We start from the raw sequence: 24655 nt of genomic DNA, 5'->3' as shown, positions 1-24655 counted from the left end.
GGGAGGGGGGGGGGAGGAGAAAAAGGACAGGGGGAGGGGGGGAGGGGAGAAAAAGGACAGGGATGGGGGGGAGAAAAGGGACAGGGGAGGGGGGGAGAGAAAGGACAGGGGGAGGGGGGGAGAGAAAGGACAGGGGGAGGGGGGGAGAGAAAGGACACGGGGAGGGGGGGGAGAAAAAGGACAGGGGGAGGGGGGGAGAAAAAGGACAGGGGGAGGGGGGGGAGAAAAAGGACAGGGGGAGGGGGGGAGAGAAAGGACACGGGGAGGGGGGGGAGAAAAAGGACAGGGGGAGGGGGGGAGAAAAAGGACAGGGGGAGGGGGGGGAGAAAAAGGACAGGGGGAGGGGGGGGAGAAAAAGGACAGGGGGAGGGGGGGGAGAAAAAGGACAGGGGGAGGGGGGGAGAAAAAGGACAGGGGGAGGGGGGGAGAAAAAGGACAGGGGGAGGGGGGGGAGAGAAAGGACAGGGGGAGGGGGGGAGAGAAAGGACACGGGGAGGGGGGGGAGAAAAAGGACAGGGGGAGGGGGGGAGAAAAAGGACAGGGGGAGGGGGGGGAGAAAAAGGACAGGGGGAGGGGGGGGAGAAAAAGGACAGGGGGAGGGGGGGGAGAAAAAGGACAGGGGGAGGGGGGGGAGAAAAAGGACAGGGGGAGGGGGGGGAGAAAAAGGACAGGGGGAGGGGGGGGAGAAAAAGGACAGGGGGAGGGGGGGAGAAAAAGGACAGGGGGAGGGGGGGGAGAAAAAGGACAGGGGGAGGGGGGGAGAAAAAGGACAGGGGGAGGGGGGGAGAAAAAGGACAGGGGGAGGGGGGGAGAAAAAGGACAGGGGGAGGGGGGGGAGAAAAAGGACAGGGGGAGGGGGGGATAAAATGGACAGGGGAGGGGGGGAGAGAAAGGACAGGGGGAGGGGGGGAGAAAAAGGACAGGGGGAGGGGGGGGAGAAAAAGGACAGGGGGAGGGGGGGAGAAAAAGGACAGGGGGAGGGGGGGGAGAAAAAGGACAGGGGGAGGGGGGGGGGAAAGGACAGGGGGAGGGGGGGGAGAAAAAGGACAGGGGAGGGGGGGGGGAGAAGGACAGGGGGAGGGGGGGGGAGAAAAGGGACAGGTGGAGGGGGGGGGGAGAAAAAGGACAGGGGGAGGGGGGGGAGAAAAAGGACAGGGGGAGGGGGGGGAGAAAAAGGACATGGGGAGGGAGGGGGAGAAAAAGGACATGGGGAGGGAGGGGGAGAAAAAGGACATGGGGAGGGAGGGGGAGAAAAAGGACATGGGGAGGGAGGGGGGGAGAAAAAGGACAGGGGGAGGGGGGGGAGAAAAAGGACAGGGGGAGGGGGGGAGAAAAAGGACAGGGGGAGGGGGGGGAGAAAAAGGACAGGGGGAGGGGGGGGGAAAGGACAGGGGGAGGGGGGGGAGAAAAAGGACAGGGGGAGGGGGGGGGAGAAGGACAGGGGGAGGGGGGGGGAGAAAAGGGACAGGTGGAGGGGGGGGGGGAGAAAAAGGACAGGGGGAGGGGGGGGAGAAAAAGGACAGGGGGAGGGGGGGGAGAAAAAGGACATGGGGAGGGAGGGGGAGAAAAAGGACATGGGGAGGGAGGGGGAGAAAAAGGACATGGGGAGGGAGGGGGAGAAAAAGGACATGGGGAGGGAGGGGGGAGAAAAAGGACAGGGGGAGGGAGGGGGGAGAAAAAGGACATGGGGAGGGAGGGGGAGAAAAAGGACATGGGGAGGGAGGGGGGAGAAAAGGGACATGGGGAGGGAGGGGGGAGAAAAAGGACAGGGGGAGGGAGGGGGGAGAAAAAGGACAGGGGGAGGGAGGGGGAGAAAAAGGACAGGGGGAGGGGGGGGGAGAAAAAGGACAGGGGGAGGGGGGGGAGAAAAAGGACAGGGGGAGGGGGGGGAGAAAAAGGACAGGGGGAGGGGGGGAGAAAAAGGACAGGGGGAGGGAGGGGGGAGAAAAAGGACAGAGGGAGGGGGGAGAAAAAGGACAGGGGGAGGGGGGGGAGAAAAAGGACAGGGGGAGGGAGGGGGGAGAAAAATGACAGGGGGAGGGAGGGGGGAGAAAAAGGACAGGGGGAGGGAGGGGGGAGAAAAAGGACAGGGGGAGGGAGGGGGGAGAAAAAGGACAGGGGGAGGGAGGGGGGAGAAAAAGGACAGGGGGAGGGAGGGGGGAGAAAAAGGAAAGGGGGAGGGGGGAGAGAAAGGACAGGGGGAGGGGGGGAGAGAAAGGACAGTGGGAGGGGGGGGGAGAAAGGACAGGGGGAGGGGGTAGAGAAAGGACAGGGGGAGGGGGGGAGAAAAAGGACAGGGGGAGTGGGGGAGAAAAAGGACAGGGGGAGGGGGGGAGAAAAAGGACAAGGGGAGTGAGGGAGAAAAAGGACAAGGGGAGTGAGGGGGGAGAAAAAGGACAGGGGGAGTGAGGGGGGAGAAAAAGGACAGGGGGAGTGAGGGGGGAGAAAAAGGGACAGGGGGAGGGGGGGAGAAAAAGGACAGGGGGGGAGAAAAATGACAGGGGGAGGGGGGGAGAAAAAGGACAGGGGGAGGGGGGAGAGGAGAAAAAGGACAGGGGGAGGGGGGAGAGGAGAAAAAGGACAGGGGGAGGGGGGGAGAGGAGAAAAAGGACAGGGGGAGGGGGGGAGAAAAAGGACAGGGGGAGGGGGGGAGAAAAAGAACAGGGGGAGGGGGGGAGAAAAAGAACAGGGGGAGGGGGGGAGAAAAAGGACAGGGAAGGGGGGGGAGAAAAAGGACAGGGGAGGGGGGGAGAAAATGGACAGGGGGAGGGGGGGACAGGGGGAGGGGGGGAGAAAAAGGACAGGGGAGGGGGGGAGAAAATGGACAGGGGGAGGGGGGGAGAAAATGGACAGGGGAGGGGGGGAGAAAGGACAGGGGGAGGGGGTGAGAAAAAGGACAGGGGGAGGGAGAAAAGGACATGGGGAGGAAGAAAAGGACAGGGGGGAGGGAGAAAAGGACAGGGGGGAGGGAGAAAAGGACAGGGGGGAGGGAGAAAAGGACAGGGGGAAAAGGACAGTAGATGGGGGGGGGGGAGAAAGGACAGCTCATCGGATATAGATATAATTACAGAGATGCTAACCCTATGGCACTGCCATTAGTACCTTTTGGTCCTAGAAGTGACTGGCAATTATGTATCAGACATTTAATTATGTAAATAAGGTCTTCCGATAAATGAATGCCCAGTTTGGTATAATATATTTTACCACGTAATAATGAAAAAAAAATAATAAATACAAATAAACAAAAAGGGGGGGGACTGCTTTCAAAGGAGTGCTTAAATAAATGAAATGCCTTATTCACACTTGCCTGTCACTATTTAATATGTATATTAAACGTGTACAATGTGTCATTTTGAGCACTTACAATGAATTCTTGTGTTTGCTTTGTTTATCATGTGAATCAGCTGTATTCAACCTAGGGAGTCTTGGTTCCACTCTCACCCTCTCTCTATATGTGAATCTGTAGGATACATATGTACGTATTTTGCCGACTGTAAATACACTTTTAATGGAAGCACAAAGAAATTTGTGTAGCGCTATGAGGGTGTGGTGTTGCACATGGGTACACTTGCAGGTGGATCTGGCTAATAGGATCTTCCAGTTAGGCACATTGTAATGTCACAATGTTCAGAGCAGCCGTTAGAACGCGCTGTACACGTTTGCCCTTAATTCCCTATTGTTCTGCTCATACCAACACTTCAAAAGATTGGCCCAGCTCTTATGGCCGGATATTGGCAGAATCCTTGCCCAGTGCTGCATGACCTGGATGGTTGTTGCGAGCATACCCACAAATTAATTATACCAAGGGAGTGTGGAGAAAAGGTGCCTCCCTGGGATAGAAAAGACCTCACATTTAGTCTACAAAACAATATCACATCATGTCTCAGTTTATCCATTGTATTTCTATGGAAATTTGGCATAACACATCCCTGTGATGTTCGATTTTGAAGACTACTATTACTTGGCACACTTCAGGACTAGCACAGCATTCATCTTTACAGTGTCAAATAATAAAATAAATGGAAGCAATATCTATATCTATAAGTCTCAAATAATGTTTGTGTGTGTATGTCTTCCCCCTGTGTTATTGGCCCTGTGTTCCCCCTGTGTCATTGGCCACGGCGCACCCCCCCACCACCTCCCCTTCCCCTCACCCCACCCCTCACATTGCAAGGACCATCTCACTTGCAACCTAAGGAGAACAACTTGGCGAACCCACACTCCCACCCCTCGGCGCAGGCCTCACCTCTCCCCCACCACCAACACCCCACCCTCCGGTCACTCCCACCCGCCGAGGAGCGGCGCCGTCCCTTCACTCTCCCCCACCACAACCCCGCCAAGGAGCGGCGCCGTCCTCACCTCTCCCCCACCAACCCCCCTCCCTCCGGTCACTTAACTCCCACCCGCCGCTCCTCACGGAAGAATACAGGGGAGGGAGCTTTGTGTGTGTGTGTGTGTAGGGGGGGGGAGGCGGGGACTCAGTGTGGGGGGGAGGGATGGACAGTGTGGGGGGGGCAGTGTGTGTGGGGGGGGCAGTGTGTGTGGGGGGGGGGACAGTGTGTGTGTGGGGGGGGACAGTGTGTGTGTGGGGGGGGACAGTGTGTGTGTGTGGGGGGGACAGTGTGTGTGTGTGGGGGGGACAGTGTGTGTGTGGGGGGGACAGTGTGTGTGTGTGGGGGGGACAGTGTGTGTGTGTGGGGGGGACAGTGTGTGTGTGGGGGGGACAGTGTGTGTGTGTGGGGGGGACAGTGTGTGTGTGTGGGGGGGACAGTGTGTGTGTGTGTGTGGGGGGGGACAGTGTGTGTGTGGGGTGGACAGTGTGTGGGGGGGCAGTGTGTGTGGGGGGGACAGTGTGTGTGTGGGAGGGGGACAGTGTGTGTGTGGGAGGGGGACAGTGTGTGTGTGGGAGGGGGACAGTGTGTGTGGGGGAGGGACACAGTGTGTGTGTGTGGTGGGAAGGACGACAGTGTGTGTGTGTGTGTGTGTGTGTGTGTGTGTGTGTGTGTGTGTGTGTGTGTGTGTGTGTGTGTGTGTGTGTGTGTGTGTGTGTGTGTGTGTGTGTGTGTGTGTGTGTGACACCGTGTGTGTGTGTGTGTGACACCGTGTGTGTGTGTGTGTGACCGTGTGTGTGTGTGACCTTGTGTGTGTGACCGTGTGTGACCGTGTGTGACCGTGTGTGTGTGTGTGACCGTGTGTGTGTGTGTGACCGTGTGTGTGTGACCGTGTGTGTGTGTGTGTGACCGTGTGTGTGACCGTGTGTGTGTGACCGTGTGTGTGTGTGACCGTGTGTGTGTGTGACCGTGTGTGTGTGTGACCGTGTGTGTGTGTGACCGTGTGTGTGTGTGACCGTGTGTGTGTGTGTGTGTGTGTGTGACCGTGTGTGTGTGTGTGTGACCGTGTGTGTGTGTGTGTGACCGTGTGTGTGTGTGACCGTGTGTGTGTGTGACCGTGTGTGTGTGTGTGTGTGTGTGTGTGACCGTGTGTGTGTGTAGAACACTGTAGGGGGGGGAACAGAGCTACGCAGGGGGGGGGGAAACACAAACAGAAAGGGGGGAGTGGAGAAACAGACAGGGGGAGTGGGAAATTGTACTCCCGGGCAACGCCGGGTCTCTCAGCTAGTAATTCATATAAACGTCAGAGAAGCAAAAAGGTACTTAGGCCATAAAGGAACCATTTACATACTGAAATCATCAGGGACTATAGATGGCCAGCAAACAGCAACTTACAAACGAAATGTTTTCATATAACCGGTGTGCAACACACTTAATAAACAGAAAAACAAAGAGAAGAAATATGTTAAAGTGATTTTAGATGGAAAAACTGGTCATCTAGGTGTCTTTACAACATAAAAAAATATATACATTAAACCTCCACCAAAAGAAAAAATCACCTGACAGCACTGATAGAATGGACAACAAGGGATGTTTCTGAGGTCTTTAAATAGATGAAGGGTTCTATCCATACAAAGTGACGCACATGGTTAATTTAGGCCTGTGGCTACTCCTCATGCACTCACTAGCCCCTTCCTATATGTTCTATGGTTCACATGCTCCTTTTGTATTCTGTAAGTCACCCATTATTCTATTTAGATTGTAAGCTCTGTGGGACAGGGAATCACTCATTCTTGTTTACCTGCTGTTCAGCGCACTTGTGTAACATCTCCCTGTACTGTAGTTCAGTAAAGAGCGGTTTACATTGGAGGCGCTATATAAACATGTGCAAAATGTTCTTATGGTTTAATAAGAAAGGCTTACGTGAGTGTTGTTAATCGCTTCATTAGAGCACACAGGTGAAGTCCTGTTGAGTGCTCAGGTTTACATCATCATTTCATGTGAATGCCAAGAAATTCAGAACATATTTCTACTAAGTAGGCTTGGAAAAATAAATTATACCTCAGTGTGGGGAATAAGCCAATTAAAAACATAGCTTTGTCCCAGCTAAGTTTAAAAAAAAAAAAAATCAGTGTGTCATTACAAAAGGTGTAAGCTCCCCAACCCCTTAGTTATTAAATAGCTGGCTATACAAATAGATTAGGAAAAAAGTAAATCAGAATAGGCTTTGCTTGCACTACTAGCATGTATACACCCAAAAACAGCAGTCAGGTGGTGTTAAGACAAAGGTGCCTATGGGATAAGAACCATTTATTCAATCTGGGCTTGTATGTTTTATTCTGTATAATGAAGGTGTATATTGACTAAAAAGACATAGAACACAACTCTGGTTTTAGCATATATGCCAGTGGTGTTCAGCCTTTTTTTGCTTAAGGAACCATTCCATTACAGTATATTGCAAAATTCTGCAGAACCCCAACCCTCTCTAATAGCGCGTCTCAGATCAGATGCATTGTAAGGAACCCCAACCCTCTCTAATAGCGAGTCTGAGAGCAGATACATTGTAAATTCTTCAGTATTGGTAACAATTCTCAAATGACATGACAACGGCAGGGAACCCTTTAGGGATGCCTTGAGAACCCTGTTTGAAAAAAAAAAAAACACTGATGTACGTGGGCATGTATATGTATATGTATTTAAAGGAGCAATCCCCGAGACGTCTAGGTGTCAAACCCATAATGTTGGATTCAGGCCCCTAAGCATGTCCTATTCGTTTTTTCCTTTAACTTTTTTTAATGCATTAAAAATCAGAAGCAGTTACCATGGTAAATGGAGAGCGCCATTTTGATCTCCCGAACCCTTCGGGCCTTCATCTATAGCTGCCGAAGTGGCAGACCAGGCCGCTTCTTCAGACATATAATAAGCTCTTAATATTTAAAATGCTAGTTTCTCCTAAAAAAAGCATCAGATTAAAAAAAAACGCGTAAACGAAAAAAAAAAATGCAAAATGAACGCTGATCAGATTGACGGCTGGTTTAACATGTACACAGTCTAAAGAGAAATAGCACTTTAGGTGGTGTGCCAAAATGCATCCCCAATAAAAATACTATATTTGTATGCATTTGGAAAAATACTGTACTGTGAAAAAGACCTATCTAAAAATACAAATAATGAATTTCATGCTTTCAATGTTTGTATACATGCTAAACAACCCAGTAACTACAGTATATTCAACACCAGACAATATGTATTTATGTAAAATAATCTATTTACTCTGTCGGCTCCCATTACCATGTTTTCCATACATAATTCTTCATTACAGTAACCAGCGTAGTAACATTAGAGTAAGCACAATTCCCATGTTGGTGAATGAGCAGGACACACTTTAGTACTTTCAGTCACGGTTTGTGCCCTAAACTGAAGCGGAGGCCGAGCTCATGGTGGCGGCGCGGGTGTGCGGTACCGTGCAAACCACCGCACGCACTCCTGCAGCCCCAGCGATGTGTGCTGCAGGAGATAAGGGAGGCGATCGGGGGCGTGATGAACGCGTCATAAAGCTGGTTCGCCCTCATTGGCTGGAATGCAGCCCGAAATCTCAAATTTACTTGTCGGGCCAAACTGTAGCAGCGTTGACGCGCTACAGCGCCGTGGGCATTTGAGGAACTACAATAGGAACACAGGTAAGAGTCATAGACGTGTAGCGACACCGTGACCATGAGCGCGGCCTAACCCTTTCATGTTGCCCCTTTGCTATCAGAGAGCAGACAAGGAATGCCTTGCAGTCCTATGGCAGCAAAGCGGTTAATGCACTAATACAGGGGTGGCCCACTCCAGTCCTCAAGGCCCACCAACAGGTCAGGTTTAAGGGTAGTCCTGCTTTAGCACAATCAGTGGCTCAGTCAACGACCTGTGCTGAAGCAGGGATAAACCTGGCCTGTTGGTGGCCCTTGAGGACTGGAGTTGGTCACCCCTGGGCTAGTGGTTTCTTTTAACTGCACAGCAGTCATAACCAGAGAATGAAACAAATCCAGCACATAACACTGCTTCTTAGCACCACAAGCTGACTGTTTGCTGCATGTGATGATCTGTACGGTTTCAGGTTTTTATATATTGTTTATGGCCAGCTTATGGGACAAAGCCTTTGCCTGACTCGTTTTGCGGGACATTGTATATGGAAGTACTGTAATGCAGGTTTCTGGCTTTCATCTTTCACAAATCTTTTTCTAACCAATTGAAATTAATCCCTTTCTTATAACAAAACAGAATTAAGGGTGTTTTGGCACCAAGATAAAAATTCCTCACTGAACTATTGATTTTGTGAGCCAAAAAAAAAAAAAAGGGCAACGGTCTCATTTCTAGGACAAATCAGACACGCCGTATTATAGAGCCAACCAATCAACGCCACCATTTATCAAGGTCTAACAGCAGCAAAATGGGGGGGGGGGAAATTGAACGCCTAAAACTGTAATATTTTTTTTTATATTGATAACAGTGGGAATTGTCATGGAACAAGAATCACATCCCTGTTTCACCCCCCTCTTTCCTTTGCAGCTTCTGCCTGTCAGTTCTTATTTCAGCTGCATGGAGTTTGCACACACATACTGTGCCTGTGTGATATGTAACAATGTTGCATTTCTTGCCTCTGGGCATGTAATCAGTGAGTTGCTACTGCAGCCTCTGAGATCCTTACCAGAATGGGCTAGTCTGCCCTCCCCCCTGTTTTGTTCACAGATAGTCTGTCCCAAAACTATTCCTTTTACCCACATTGCTCCTCACTTCCTTTTCCACCCTGCAGACAGTGAGTACAGCACGCATCTCTGTTACTCTCCTATGGCAAGGCCATCTCTTTCTACCTGCTTCTAACTACAAATCACTACTACACACCATTCACAAGTACCTGTATTCTGCTGCTTTTTCCAATAAAGTGAAGGAAATATTATAGGACTTGGAGTGATTTGGAAAGGGACTGAGTTAATGCTATCGGGGGGCCATTCACACATCAATCGTGACCCTGGCTTCAGAATAGGAATACACACACACACACACACACACCTCAAGCCAACCAAGATACAGTGGTGTGAAAAATAAAGTACGCCCTCTTTGAATTCCATGGTTTTACATATCAGGACATAATAACAATCACCTGTTCCTTAGCATGGCTTAAAATTAGGTAAATACAAGCTCAGATAAACAACAACACATGACATATTACACCGTGAAGCCAAAATGGAGACGCCATGTGTGAAAAACCAAGTATACCTTATGATTCAATAGCTTGTAGAACCACCTTTAGCAGCAATAACTTGAAGTAATCGTTTTCTGTATGACTTTATCAGTCTCTCACATCATTGTGGAGGAATTTTGGCCCACTCTTCCTTACAACGTTGCTTCAGTTCATTGAGGTTTGTGGGCATTTGTTTATGCACAGATCTCTTAAGGTCCCGCCACAGCATTTCAATCGGGTTGAGGTCTGGACTTTGTCTGGGCCATTGCAACACCTTGATTCTTTTCTTTTTCAGCCATTCTGTTGTAGATTTGCTGGTGTGCTTGGGATCATTGTCCTGTTGCATAACCCAATTTCGGCCAAGCTTTAGCTGTCGGACAGATGGCCTCACATTTGACTCTAGAATACTTTGGTATACAGAGGAGTTCATGGTCGATTCAATGACTGCAAGGTTCCCAGGTCCTGTAGCTGCAAAACAAGCCCAAATAACCACCCCTCCACCACCATGCTTGACAGTTGGTATGAGGTGTTTGTGCTGATGTGCTGTGTTTGGTTTTTGGCAAACATGGCGCTGTGTATTATGGCCAAAGATCCCACTTTGGTCTCGTCTGTCCAAAGGACATTGTTCCAGAAGTCTTGTGGTTTGTTCAGATGCAACTTTGCAAACCTAAGCCGTGCTGCCATGTTCTTTTTAGAGAGAAGAGGCTTCCTCCTGGCAAACCTTCCAAACAAACCATACTTGTTCAGTCTTTTTCTAATTGTACTGTCATGAACTTTAACAGTCAACATGTTAACTGAGACCTGTAGAGTCTGAGCTGTAACTCTTGTTTTTTTTTTTTTTGCAATTTCTCTGAGCATTGCATGCTCTGACCTTGGGGTGAATTTGCTGGGACGTCCACTCCTGAGAAGATTGGCAAATGTCTTGAATGATTTCCACTTTTGAATACTCTCTCAGAATAGAATGATGGAATTTAAATTGTTTGGAAATGGCCTTATAACCCTTTCCAGATTGATGGGCAGCAACAATTGCTTCTCTAAGATCATTGCTGATGTCTTTCCTCCTTGGCATTGTGTTAATACACAGCTGAATGCTCCAGACCAGCAAACTGCTAAAACTTCGGCTTTTATAGGAGGTGGTCACACTTGCTGATGAATTAATCAAGGGCATTTAATTAGCAGCACCTGTCTGCTACTTAGCATCTTAATTCCTATGGAAGCAGTGAGGTGTACTTAGTTTGTCACACATAGCTTCTCTATTTTGGCTTTATTTTTGTTAAATAAATCATGACACGGTGTAATATGTCATGTGTTGTTCATCTGAGGTTGTATTTACCTAATTTCAAGACCTGCTAAGGAACAGGTGATTGTTATTATGTCCTGATATGTAAAACCATAGAATTCAAAGAGGGTGTACTTTCTTTTTCACACCACTGTAACTCCCAGGTCCCACGACTGTATAAGATTGTCTGGGACGTGAGGTGAGATATCATAGGAACTATGTTTAGGAATAAGAAAAGGAACATAGCCATCCTCTATAAAGAAAACAAATCCTGTATGCATTAGGTGGCAAAATATTCAACCCACTCTGGTTATAACCGAACAATTTCTGAGGCATATAAGTGTTATACGGTTAGTAGCAAATTATCTTTTATAGTAAGCCACTATGTTTAAATGTACCCACACACAAACACACGTTTTCTTCCTCCCTTTCTGTTCCCCATTATAATGGTGCTACTCCTAATACACAGTATACCCTCACTATGAAACTGGACATTCATAGCTTCCCTGAGCGGTTTATGAGGTTTATTGATGTAATAAACATGTTTTATGCATTATGATTCAAGATCTGTACATATAGATTTCTTAACCGTTACATGATTTTGTTTCCATGCTTTATAATGCAAATGTTGTATGAACACTTTGAAAGTGCTAATAAAATATAAATGTGGAACTTTATTTTTTTTAATTTATAAAAGTGTTAATAAGCGAGACAACATTGTCCCAAATAAGTTTTTATAAAAAGCTTTAATGTTTTATTTTAATATTGTAATAAAAAAAAATTGTGGCTGATGCTATTTTAACAGTTCTCTTATTTATAAAAATGTTTTACCAGGAAGTAATAATATATTGAGAGTTACCTCTCGTATTCAAGTATGTCCTGGGCAGAGAGTTCTGATGACAAATATACGATTAAAAATACATAGTTACATTAAGTGAACAGGGTTATACATTATATACAAGACATTGCATGCACAGTAAAAGCTAATATATGTTATACTTAGATTTTGCAAAGGCTTTTGATACGGTTTCACACAAGAGGTTGGTGTACAAAATAAAGAAAATAGGACTCAGTAATAATATATGCACCTGGATTGAAAACTGGTTAAAGGACAGACAACAGAGGGTTGTCATAAATGGAACTTTTTCAGGTTGGGCTAAAGTCGTGAGTGGAGTACCTCAGGGATCGGTACTGGGACCTCTGCTTTTTAACTTGTTTATTAATGACCTTGAGGTTGGCATTGTGTAAGGTAATTGAATCAGAGCAGGATGTAATTTCTCTTCAGAAGGACTTGGAGGGACTGGAAACGTGGGCAGGTAAATGGCAGATAAGGTTTAATACAGATAAATCTAAGGTTATGCATTTGGGATGCAAGAATAAAAAAAGGCGACTTACAAATTAAATGGGGATAAATTGGGGGAATCCTTGATGGAGAAGGATTTAAGTAGACAGCGGGCTTAGCAATAGTGCCCAAAGTCATGCAGTAGCTGCCAAGGCAAACAAGATTTTATCTTGCATCAAACGGGCAATGGATGGAAGGGAAGTAAATATAATTATGCCCCTTTACAAAGCATTAGTAAGACTTCACCTTGAATATGGAGTACAATTTTGGGCACCAATCCTAAGAAAAGACATTATGGAGCTAGAGAGAGTGCAGAGAAGAGCCACCAAATTAATAAAGGGGATGGACATTCTAACTTATGAGGAGAGGCAAGCTAAATTAGATTTATTTACATTAGAAAAGTGGCATCTAAGAGGGGATATGATAACTATATACAAATATATTCGGAGACAATACAATCAGCTTTCAAAATAACTATTCATCCCACGGGCAGCACAAAGGACTCAGGGCCACCCCTTAAGGATTGAGGAAAGGAGATTTCACCAGCAACAAAGGAAAAGGTTATTTACAGTAAGGACAGTTAAAATGTGGAATTTATTACCCATGAAGACTATGGTGGCAGATACAATAGATTTGTTAAAAAAAAAGTTGGACATCTTTTTAGAAAGGAAAGGTATACAGGGATATACCAAATAAGTATACATGGGAAAGATGTTGATCCAAGGATTAATCCGATTGCCAATTCTTGGAGTCAGGAAGGAATTTATTTTTCCCCTTATGAGATATCATTGGATGATATGACTCTGGGGTTTTTTGTTTGCCTTCCTCTGGACCAATAAGCAAGTATAAAGGATAAAGTATCTGTTGTCTAAATTTATCATAGGTTGAACTTGGACGTACGTCTTTTTTCTATGTTTTAGGCTTATGCATCAACTGATATTAACACTAATCTCCTGCCTAGACAATACAGCTGCCTGGGCTCAACCTCACTCTGCCGCCCAATAGAACGTTGCCACATCATCGTGAGACAATCACATTTCTATTGGAAGACCCAGGTAGCCATGTTAGATTTTCTATTAGGTGACCCAAAGACCAGAGAATATTAAGATAATATTAAACAAACAGTTTCAGTGGAGACAACTGTAGGATTTCACTACCAATTACCTGGTTGGCTTTATAGCCTCCTCCCTCGCCCCCATTTACCCGACAATGATTTTCTACCAGTTTATTAGGACGAGCACTGGTTAGGATTAAGCGCTCATATTGTGGCGAGTGTTGGAGTAATGATTAGGCCGTCATATTACAGTTAGGGTTGATGTAAAGGTCAACCTGTCATATTACAGTTGGGATACGGGTTAGGCTGAACAATTCTTATTTATTCTGCCCTCAGTTAAAAGCAGCAAAACGTGGAATCTTATGGGTTTTTTTTTTTTTTTAATAAATCAGTTCTTTAGAGCTAAATATTGACTCTTTTTTTTGGTTTTTATTAAACTTGATGCAATTTTTAATGAGTTTTAAAGCATCCTTTGCTTTCTGTAACAGGTTCTAGCACACCTCCCCAGCAGTGCAAGATATTTGCAACACTTTCCTGTTTGGGATAATTTGTTGCAAATGTTCCCAGCTGTTTGAGCTGCAAACTGTAACAATAGATAATGTTACCTTAGTGATATAAACATACATTGTAGCTGCTGATTTTGCACTGACTGAAGCCGCAATTAGGCACACAATCCAAAATGTTACAGATTTACAACAGGAGCACCAAATGATTGCAATCTTAGGTAAGAATGTAGAATTATACATTGTCACATACTTTACATGTACAAATAAAAAAAAAAAGTTGGAAAGTAGTATTGCTGCTTTAAATAAGGTTGAAGTGCTTTATTTACCCGGCTCCCAGGGTAAAAAGCCCCAACCTTTCACAAATTGTATGACCAAAATAAAAAAAGATAACGCATAGCCAATATACTGTATGATATTGTACAGTAGCCCCCCTAGATCCTCACACTGTCTCCTTTCCTGATTTAAAGTCATGTAAAGTTTTACTAAATATCTGGCAGCGGAGCCAGTGCCGCAATGTGCACGTGTGTGTGTGTGTGTGTGTGTGTGTGTGTGTGTGTGTGTGTGTGTGTGTGTGTGTGTGTAACTTCCCAACTGCAGGTATAATTTCTACTTGTTTACCCTGCCACAGGCAGATACACTGTACTCCCCTCACCCATTCTTGCTGTTGAGATATTACTGGAATAAACCATTCAACACATTCGCTGCTGGGACACAAGTGAAAACCGCCCTGTAACCTCTTCACTGCCAGAAACAGACACTAATTGCGGCTTTACCTAATAAATGAGTTGTATTCAACAATTGTTCAATCGTTGTTACTTTTCCTATGGTTGCTTCTCCCATTTGCCCTGTGCTGCAGAATATGCTATTATAAGAAGAGCAGTAAGAATGTACCTGCAGTGTCCCATATGGAGATGTTGTAGGGTCCCCATTGCTTGAGGTAGAAGGCTCCCCCGACGGTGCTCACAGTGTCCTGAAACCTCTTCTCCACATATCTGTGTAGAAGGGAGGTCTTCCCCACATTCATGTCCCCCAGTAGTACCACCTTCAAGTCTGGCTTCTTCATCCTACAGGCAGGAGGGTATAAAGGCAGAGGGAGAAACGCAGAGACTCCAAAATCTGGCTCAAGTCACAAACCGGAGAAGTGTTGCCTGCCCAGATCTTCCTTGCTCATTAGAGGGACACCCTAAAGCCCATCCGTTTCCCTGGCACTTTCAGTCCAAGTCTAATGGACAACATCTGGACACACATTGTAGCCAATGACACTTCTAGCTGACTTTCTCTCTTGCCCGGGTGTTTGAGTGTATCCTCTGCCCTTGCTGTGGAAATGCAGCTACACTCACAGTTTAGTAATCTGTTTAGTTAGATTACAACTTGTTTTGCCTGAGTTTTGCAGGACTTCGTTTCACTTGCCCTGCCTGGGAAGAGGAGGTTACAGGAAGCTTGTGCTTTCATCTCCTCCTCCTTCCCCACTTTGTCTCCTCCTCCAAACACTCCTCCTCCTCCTCACACTCCTCCTCCCCTGCACACTGGTGCTGTGTGACTCCAGTGCTGACTCGCAGTGTTTGCGCTGTAAATAAAGACCATAAAAGCAGTGCTTGCCAATATCTATTAGTGCTGGTTTTTCTCAGAATTGTTATTGCCTCTTGATTATCTTCCTATTTCAGGTACTGCATCATTTCATGTATATTATATTATTTATATCAATGGATATTCTGTGAATTTCCTTCATTTCTTTTGATAAAGACAATAAAATAAATATTTTAACAAAAAAAGAGCTGCTATTGTGATTAATCGCAGGAATGTAACTGCTGCTGCCCAAGGGGTGCTACACTGCTTGAAAATGACTTTTGAAGTATCTAATTGTAGATCATTTTCCTTGACTCACACAGGGCTAGTCTATTTACCCGCACAATCCAGTTAACTGCAGGCACGGAGTCTTACAACAGTTATTATGAGTGTCCCACTATGCATTTAAAAGCTGCTTTTAGCAGCTGCAACTGCAGTGATTTATAAGTGCCCATCAAAGTAAATAAAGCGAAGTCATATACCCCATCATCCTGCCCAGCATCATAGGCAACTTATACACAACAGTAGTCACCAAGTCAAACCTTTAAAGCAACGTCACTAGCATTATTTTGTTTCTTTGATGGCAAGGTGGATGCTATGTACAGAGATTTCGTCTGCGCCTCTATGCTGCTTCTGCCCGACTCCTCCTCCCACCCGACTCTCTCTCCTGCTGCATAGGTGGAAGTTTCTCAGCTGCTCTCTTCTACCACTTGCTCTCAAATCCTATTCCCTCAGACTGTGCATGACCTGTAGCTCCTATTCCAGGCCACACGGATACTCCCGCAGCACATACACTCAATGTTGCGAGGCAATCCAAGGGGCACGTTAACAATGAAAATATATATATATTTTTCATTTAATATAAGCAGCCTTTGGTTACCTTAATTGAAAACGAATTGCCAAAGCTGCCAATCGATTTGTTCTCCTATAATCAATAAGAAAAGATCCTGCTTCCCAGGTTTCACTAAATGGGCTGCCTTTCAGTTTCAATCAAACCTTCAGTTGGTGTAACTCAGCAGCTACAATGTATCCTTATATTACTAAGGTAACAATCTATTGTTGCAGTTTGCATCTCAAACTTCTGGGAATATTGGCAACAAATTATCACAAATAAGAAAGTGTTACAAAGATCTCGCATTGCAGGAGAAGTGCTACATCCTGCCATAGAAATCAAAGTATATTAAAACTCATTAAAATGGCACTCTTAATAGTACCGAACTGATTTATTTAAAAAAAAAAAAACACATGCAGGTTATTGTTGCGTATTGGGGACAATATACTTTACCTAATGAAGTCCCTGAAACATTGTGCTTTTGTCAAGCTTGAATTAAGTGTGTGTGCTGCTGCGGAATATCAGTGTTCTGTAGTGGAGGGTATATACCCTCTTGTAGAGGGAGAAAGGGGGTGGCCCAGTATTAAAGGGATTGCACCCCATTTGGCCATCCCCTGACCTCACCAGGGAGACAAGGGGTTAACTGGGCTGCAGTCCAGAAATGTGGTTTAACCCTTGTTATAACATGCAAATGTATATTCCCCTGTCCCCATGCTTTATTGTGATATCTTGTTATATCAGTGTCTGCATCACAAACACACTGGGATCCATCCGGGAGGGCAAGGGTTAATAGTTATTCAGTGATTATAGCCCTTTGTGTAATTTTCCCGCCTTTTCAGGCACCATTTTGCAGAGTCCCATAGGCCGCCATTAGAGCTCTATGCATTTCAATGGCGGATCTTGCTGTTTTGGACCTCTTTCCCTCGAAGACCAGCAGATGGCGTCCGAGATGAGGAGTGGCGGTTTCCCTTTGTAAGTCAATGGGCTCATTGACTTCAATGGAGATTCCTTGACGGCGCTTTCCAGGAACGAGTTGGCTGCCGTCCAAACCACAAAACCGCAAAGCGGATACTTTTTCTGAAAAAGAGCTTTGATCACTTATTAGTCAAGTTCAACGTTAAGTGGCGTGGGAATCTACAGTTCTAGGGCACACAGAAATAAAATTATTTTTGCCCCTAGTCCCTAGACCTCCCCCCACTCGACCACCCCGTATCCTGGACCCCCGAGAAGGGTCGTGCTGAGAGAGCGGGTCGCGCCATAGGTTCCAATGGCGGCGGCAGAAACAGCTCAGGAATTTGACTAAGTGTGAAAAGCTAAAAACCATGAATCCATACCTCCGGTTCCGGAGGGTCCTGAGGGCCAGGGTTTGGGGTACCTGTAGGCACTGCTCCGGCATGGCTGCAGAACCATCCTTGACCCCCTTGGACCAACCCGACGGAGTATGGACCCCCTTGAAAGTTCGGGAATTCTCTCATAGGCTCCAATGGCGGCCAATTTCCATTGACCGGCTATGGCGGAGAAACCCCATAGACTTTAACAGCGGAGATGCCCCGTTGAAAGTCTATGGCGGCGGATTCCCATAGCTGCCAATGGCGGCAGTTTGCCATTGAAAGTCTATGGCGGCGGAGCCCGTTGTTTTCAATGGGGATTTAGTGAAAAGCCGTGATTTAATTTACAGCGGAGATTTTTGTATTAAAATAGGAAACGATTTAAGTTGTATTTGTGTAACTCCGGTTCCGAAGGTCGTAGCGGGCTGAAACTCGGACCATATGGTGTCCCAGTTCCGGCATTAAGATTTGTGTAGTTTGGACCCGCTAGACCCAACGGAACCAGATATTTTAATATGTTTGTATTTTACCTATAACACTGTATCCCAAGGCAGGGATAAAACCCAGAGGAAATTCCTTTGCATACAAGGAAGCATATGGTCAGAGAGGCGACCCAATGTCTAGGACTTAAGTGTTGTTCAAAGGATTTTACCACCCTCACTGTTTTCCTGAGGGCGGAGACGACTCAAACCAGAACAGCCTGTGAATGTCATATTTTACACCTTCCAACAAAGAGTATCCTGCCAGAAATTCCATTTGGTAGACTGGCTGGCATTCCCGATGTAAATGTGGGGCTACAGAAATGAGACCACAGGGTCCTAGTGCGCATGAGCTAACTAGCAGGGGGCATGGATTAAAATGTGTTCCCACGTTAAAGATTGGCTACAGCTAATTGTTACCCAATAGCTGGTACTTAATGTTAAGGATAGGGTCACAAAAGATATATAAACTGTGGTCAACCCTATATCCTTTGTCTTCTATACCATCTGAATTGTTACCTGATTGCTGGAGAATTGCTACTTGATACTTCTCATTCCCCACCCCCAAGTAAGTGTACTTCTTGCCTGTTACTGTACTATATTGCTGTGTTGACCTATTTAAGGAATAAATATACTTTATTATATCTAAGCCTCGTTCAGTTCAACCCAGTTATTTGGTGTATTATTATAGCCTGTCACAAAGCTCCCGTCACACCTCTGTTATTTTTCGAACTAGTAGGGTATATATACCCTCTTCTTTACAGTAAAGCAGAGGGTATACCCTATGATCAAGAATAACTTCACTTGGGCACGTAACTAGTGTGCCGCTAAACCCGCAATGCCGGGTGAGGTGGGGGCCAGAGCGCATGGGTGCCAGCCAGCATTGGAAGTTGAGCCCAACGTCTGCGGTTGGCACTGAGCTGCAGGGGCATCTGCAGCCTGTCTGCTTGCTGCTGGGCCACGGGGAGGGGGTGGGAAGCTAGGTCTCACTCCACGGCTAATGCTTTCTCCCACTGCCTGTTTTAATTTTCCCGGGACTCAGGGTTGGAAGTTGGGCAGGTGTCACAATGTCAACTTCAACTTCTGCCTGCGGCATGATACGTGGCCATCTCGACTCTGCATCCAGCCTGCAGCAGCTGCAGTTCCCACCGATGCGACCAAGGTTAAAGCAGGACATCACCTATCTACCCCCTCCCCCGCCCCAAGTTAAAAACTAATGGGGGGAATTGTGTGTGTGTGGTGGAGGGGATTTTTAGTGTGTGTGGGGGGGGGGGGGGGATTGAGTGTGAGGGATAAAGGTGAAGAAGTAAAAGAGGGAGGGGGGATTTAGAGAGAAGAGGGGAAGAGTGAAAGAGAGAGGGTATGTAAGAGAGGGAAGGGGAGAGAGGAGGGGGGAAGAGTGAAAGAGAGGGTGTGTGTAAGAGAGGGAAGAGGGGGGGAAGAGTGAGGATGTGTAAGAGAGGGAACGGTACAGAGGCAAGGGAGTGAGAAAGGAGGGGGACGAGAGAGAGGGGGTGTAAGAGAGGAAGGGGGAAGAGAGAGAGGGAGTAAGAGTAAGGAGGTGTGTGTGAGAGGGGGGAGGGTGCCCGTAAGGCTGCTGACACGGGGACCCCAGTGAAAACTCTAGATTTCTTTTGCCTTTTTTTTATTCAATGAGCAATTCATCTTGTATTCATTCCCTCCCCTCCCCCGCCATTCTTTAACCCAAGTTTAAAGCAGAAGGTCTCTGGAGATGAACCCTATTAATTTCAGCTTCGGGGACCCCCTGCTTCCAGAGATCCTATTCCAGGCCCACAGACTGACTTTCCAAGGCCCATGATTCCATCCTTGATCTTGGCTCGGCAGAGTTGTTGAGCGGGTGGGAAAATAGAGGCTGGAGTTGTTGTGCACGGGTGGTAGCCGAGTTGTTGAGTAGAAGAGGGAAAGGACTATTACTTGGCCAGTGGATCCATACAGTCACTCCGGGAAGGAGAGTCCATCATAAGCATGTCAGACCCTATCTTCCATGGTTGGGAGACTTCTTCCTCCACCAGGCATTGGGGGGTTGTCGCGGCTACGCCCCCTGCTAGTTGCCAGTCACACCGATATTGTCAACTCTGTCCTCTGGCACTTTACCCTCCTCCAATAAGGATGCAGTTGTCACACTAATTTTATCCCTGACCCTACTTGCCTTACTTTGTTTCTCCCAGAGCAGTGTCTGCTCCTCTCCTCATTAACTCCATCTCCTAACTTCTCATAAAATTCCGTATCACTTGCAAAGTTCTCCTCCTCACCTTCAAGACTCTACACTTTTCTACTTGCTATATCTTGGCTTTCATTTCTCAGAGAACACCTGCTCATGCCGACACTCTGCTAACAACTGTAACTCTTTCCAACTGTACTGCTCTCCCTCTGATCTAAAACCTTTCCCCTCACTTCCGCTTACCTGTGGAACATCCCTTGTGCTCAATATACGCCAACCACCTTCAAATCAAATGTGAAAACACATTCTGAATGAAGCAATAAATCTATACAATGGTTCCCAGCACTCAGTATGAAAAAACAGACACAAGCATCAATATGTGAATGAAAATGGTATATTCAAGAGTAATACAGATCAAAAGCCAACCCTAATGGGGGCTAGGTAGGAATTTAGCATTGAACTAATCAGTAAACAATGGGTAAAAAAAAGGGGGAGGGGGATGGAGGGAATACAAAGGGAACAAAACAGTAAAAAAAGCAAAGGGGGAGGGAAAAAGGACAACGTATAACAAACATCTTTTCGCGCCGCTGCCTGTGCTCAAATGTATGTATTGGTGTGGAGGCGTGTTTGTGTGGATGTGGATGTGGGTGTGGATGTGGGTGTGTGCGTGTGTTAAAAAAAAATTATTAAACTTTTTTTCAATTTAAAAAAATCTTACTTACACTCACACAACATATAACATGCATACACGCACATACACTTACCTGCAGCTCCCGGCTCTATATACATGGAAAGCATGCGGCACGTGCGTTCGCATAGGAACGCACGGCCGCATGCTGTATAGAACGGCCCTTACAGAAACAGTACAGGAAGGAGTAAGTGCAGTGGATAGCAGTGCCTAACCAACAGTACCTCTGTGGGCAGAAGTGGTCAGGCTACTGAAATGCTTCATTCAGAATAAAAAGAATGTGAGGAAGGCAGCACTCCACCACAGGTAATGTGAAACAATAAGAAAATTAATGTTGTGGTGCACGGGAACAAAGAGGGACCCCTAACCCCCTCAAAGCAATAACCAATAAATCTATAATGGTTCCCATGTGAATGTGCCTAAGTCTATCAACATACCACTTACATAGTAAGCTCTGCGGGGCAGGAATTCCCTTTTCCTATTGTAACCTCTCCACTTTTACCTCTCAGATTTATGACCATTGCTGAGGCAGGGGCCCGAGTCCCTATTAATAACTTAATTGGCCACATGGGATTAAATACCGACATGGGAGTGATACAACAGGTTTACTGTATCCCTAATAACTCGGGCAACATGTGATCCTAAGCAGAGAATCATTACCTATAGTATAAAATTATAACACAATCCCCAATAGCGCTGTGTGAGTGTAAATCAGTGTCAGTGGTGCATTTGCCACCCAGTCCTGGGGATATTGGCTTGTGTTGGTGCCGGCACACTGTGGGAGCTCTTTGTGTACCAACTGTTGCAGGTCTGTACTTTGGTACCGCTGTGCTTTATATCCATTGAGGATCCCCACCAACGGCACGTCATGACTGTAGCCCACTGCTCCTGCTGCCACATGCACTCGTGCACACTCTGCAATCATCGACCGAACCTGGCAGCACTCACGCTTGCGCAGATCTGACCTCATCTGTCATGGCTGCCGTCTCTTAAAGGCTCCTTTAAGGCTTTAGGCTCTCTTAGTCCCACCTCTTCCATAGCCTTTGTCATTGGCTGCTGTCATGTCCATTAGCAGTCATGTGTCCATAGCATATTGGAGAGGAACGTGGGTTACACAATCATGTGCTTTTATGTTTGTTGCACTTATTGTATTATCATTCATTCTATTGTTAATTTTGTAAAATGATGTAAGATGTACATACAATGGAATCAGTGATGTTTTAAAACTCCCTTTACTGCTAGATAAGAGTAATGTTGTGCAGACCACTCTGGCAGCAGATGGTCAAATTAGATGCCAGATTAACAATAGTTTGACATTGCATATGCATAAAACTCATTCAAGGAATTTAATTGTCAAAGTCTCAAAGTTTAACGGGAATTTTCCAAAATAGGGTCCAAGGTATAAGTACGCTGACACATCAAAGTCCAGTTGTGCATATCTTATTTTCAAAGTACATTTTTTTGTAAGTGGAAACACATAAATTAGTGAGCGGCAGGTACACAATTAAAATAACAGAAAACAAAAACTTAACTGCGTTTATAAACCAAAGTCCAGTTTGTGGCAACAATACTCTAATGGCTTACTCATGAATGGGAACTTGCAGAACCATTCCCAACATCTTTTTGTTTCACAGTAGCATTTATTTAATCCAATTCCCCATCACTGCTTGTTCATGATTTTCTGATTGCCTAATGCAGTCTCCCGTTTTCACAGCAACCAAGGTCAATATAAGTTAAGTCTTCATATCTATCACGGACTACTCACAGTATATCTCCCATCCTTGGCTACCTTAAAAGGGTTGTTCCTCTTCTCTTCCTTTCTTAGGCTTCGGTCCAGTTGGCCGTGGCTGCGGGCACGATGGTGTGCGCGCCGCACACAAGGTACAGCCCTCTATGGGGCAGGCACCAGTTGACATGTGTGTGCCAAAAGACAATATTTTTGTCATTTGGTGTGGGGGCCGAGCATTGGCTACGTCACGGTGGCGGTTCAGCCAATGAAGGCAAACCAGCTGTGTGACGTCATGGATCTCCTCCCCCCCGTTGGATCTCCTGCTCTTCAGTTGCACCGCCATCAAGTCGACCCTGCAACACACAATCATACACAACACATTTCACTAATGTGAATACTAGGAATTACTGTGTTAATTACACAATGCACCTCCATAGTTTATTAACTCTCACAGCATTTATTGAAAAAATGTTGTATGGTGCTCAATAGAAAAAAGCAATACTGGAGAAAATGATGAATTCTTGTAGATGGAATTAACCCAATAAATGAATGTAACAGATGGTTCCAAAAGATGTGTGACTGGCAAACTACAATCCCACACAGCATGGCAGTAAGGATATACTTATAGTAGACACCTGCCGGTGACCAGTGTGATGAACATCTATTTCTATGGAACAAAATGATATGAACAATGTCCAGAACATATGTAGGTAAACTGGAATAAACTCACATGGGGATGAATATCCACAATGAACAGCAAGTCCAAATGTATCCAGCGTTCCAAGGGTAAAGTGTGCCTCCGCCTGTAGATGAGTATACTGAACAAGGAAGAGAGAAAAACGGAGCACTACGTCCAAAACTGGCAAAGCCAGAAAAAAAGTACAAGGATGTGTTCCCACTATAAAAAATATAGCTTATTTTAATGGATCAAAAACAAAAACCACACCAACGCGTTTCGGACTATAAATAGTCCTATATCAAGGTGAATTCACCTTGATATAGGACTATTTATAGTCTGAAACGCATTGGTGTGGTTTTTGTTTTTGATCCGTTAAAATAAGCTATATTTTTTATTGTGGGAACGCATCCTTGTACTTTTTTCTGGCTTTGCCAGTTTTGGACGTAGTGCTCCGTTTTTCTCTCTCACAGCATTTAGTTTAATAGTTTATATCTATTTCTGTCCTAACAGACGTTCAGTCAAGGATAGCATATGAATATATGTACAGTCAGTCCTAGGTCATCCAAAAGAATCCGTTCTGGACGTAGTGTTGGATAATGAAACCGTTGTAAAGTGAGTCCCATGTTAGTCAGTGGCAGTGAGCGTTGGAGAATGCATTCTGGCGTCGAAAAATGGCCCGTAGGGTTGCATTGTAAAGCGTTGAATGTCATTCATTGTAAAGTGAAACGTTGGATAGCGAGGACTACCTGTATGCTTAGCTATCCTCTCACTCTCTGTGCTGGTCTCTCTATCACCCTCTCTCTTTGTGCTGATCTCTGTCCTTTTCTCTATCCTCACCCTCTCTCTCTCACTGACTCTCTCTCTCTCCCCTGAGGAAGTAGAATTTGTTCTACGAAACGCGTAGGGCGGGTGTCAGTTATCACCCTTTGGACTGCTACAGCACATTGCAGGACTTGCTGGTTCATCAGTGTGATCGAGCAGAGAGGTTCGTGTGCCTTTAACCCCACGGGCACACGCGCACGGGCGCGTTAGATGCCGGGCAGAGAAGAGGAGCAGTGAGAGAAGGGGATTAGCTACACGCAGTGTCGGCGTGAGCGCCCCAGCGAGTCTGCTTCCCCCCCGGCGCTTCCCCCATGAGTGACAGCAGGGAGATTTTGGCGACGGCAAGAGCGTCACCGAGTGGTAGCTCTGCCGGACCATCACCCTGATATCTTCTAGACATCAACCTCATTTAAATCACCGCTTGTTGTCACCCTGCTTCTTGTAAGTAGGGTTTTGATTTTACCATCTCCGGATGATCAGCTGTCTTTCATTGCCAGTATTGTGGTCCCTTTTTAATGACACAGTTCATTATGTTTTAATAAATCATTTTAGTCTGTTACTAAAAGTCTGTATGTATTGTCTCTAGTATAGGCTGACATCACCCAGCAGTTATA

The 24655-nt window shown here is 46.1% G+C and overlaps 1 protein-coding gene across 1 annotated transcript in view; it reads right to left on the bottom strand.

Annotated features, from left to right (window-relative positions):
• RAB20 (RAB20, member RAS oncogene family) overlaps positions 1-15213 on the bottom strand; it is a 57372-nt gene extending 42159 nt beyond the window's left edge. Inside the window, exon 1 of the mRNA XM_075590711.1 lies at positions 14628-15213. Coding sequence (XP_075446826.1) covers positions 14628-14799 — 172 coding nt within the window. The 5' untranslated portion in view covers positions 14800-15213. The remainder of the gene's footprint in view (positions 1-14627) is intronic.
• Between the last annotated feature and the right edge of the window lie 9442 nt (positions 15214-24655).

Source organism: Ascaphus truei, chromosome 3, assembly GCF_040206685.1.
Source record: "Ascaphus truei isolate aAscTru1 chromosome 3, aAscTru1.hap1, whole genome shotgun sequence".
Lineage (NCBI taxonomy): Eukaryota > Metazoa > Chordata > Amphibia > Anura > Ascaphidae > Ascaphus > Ascaphus truei.
Note: the sequence above shows the minus strand (reverse complement) of the source record. Positions and strands in the feature narration are given on the sequence as shown.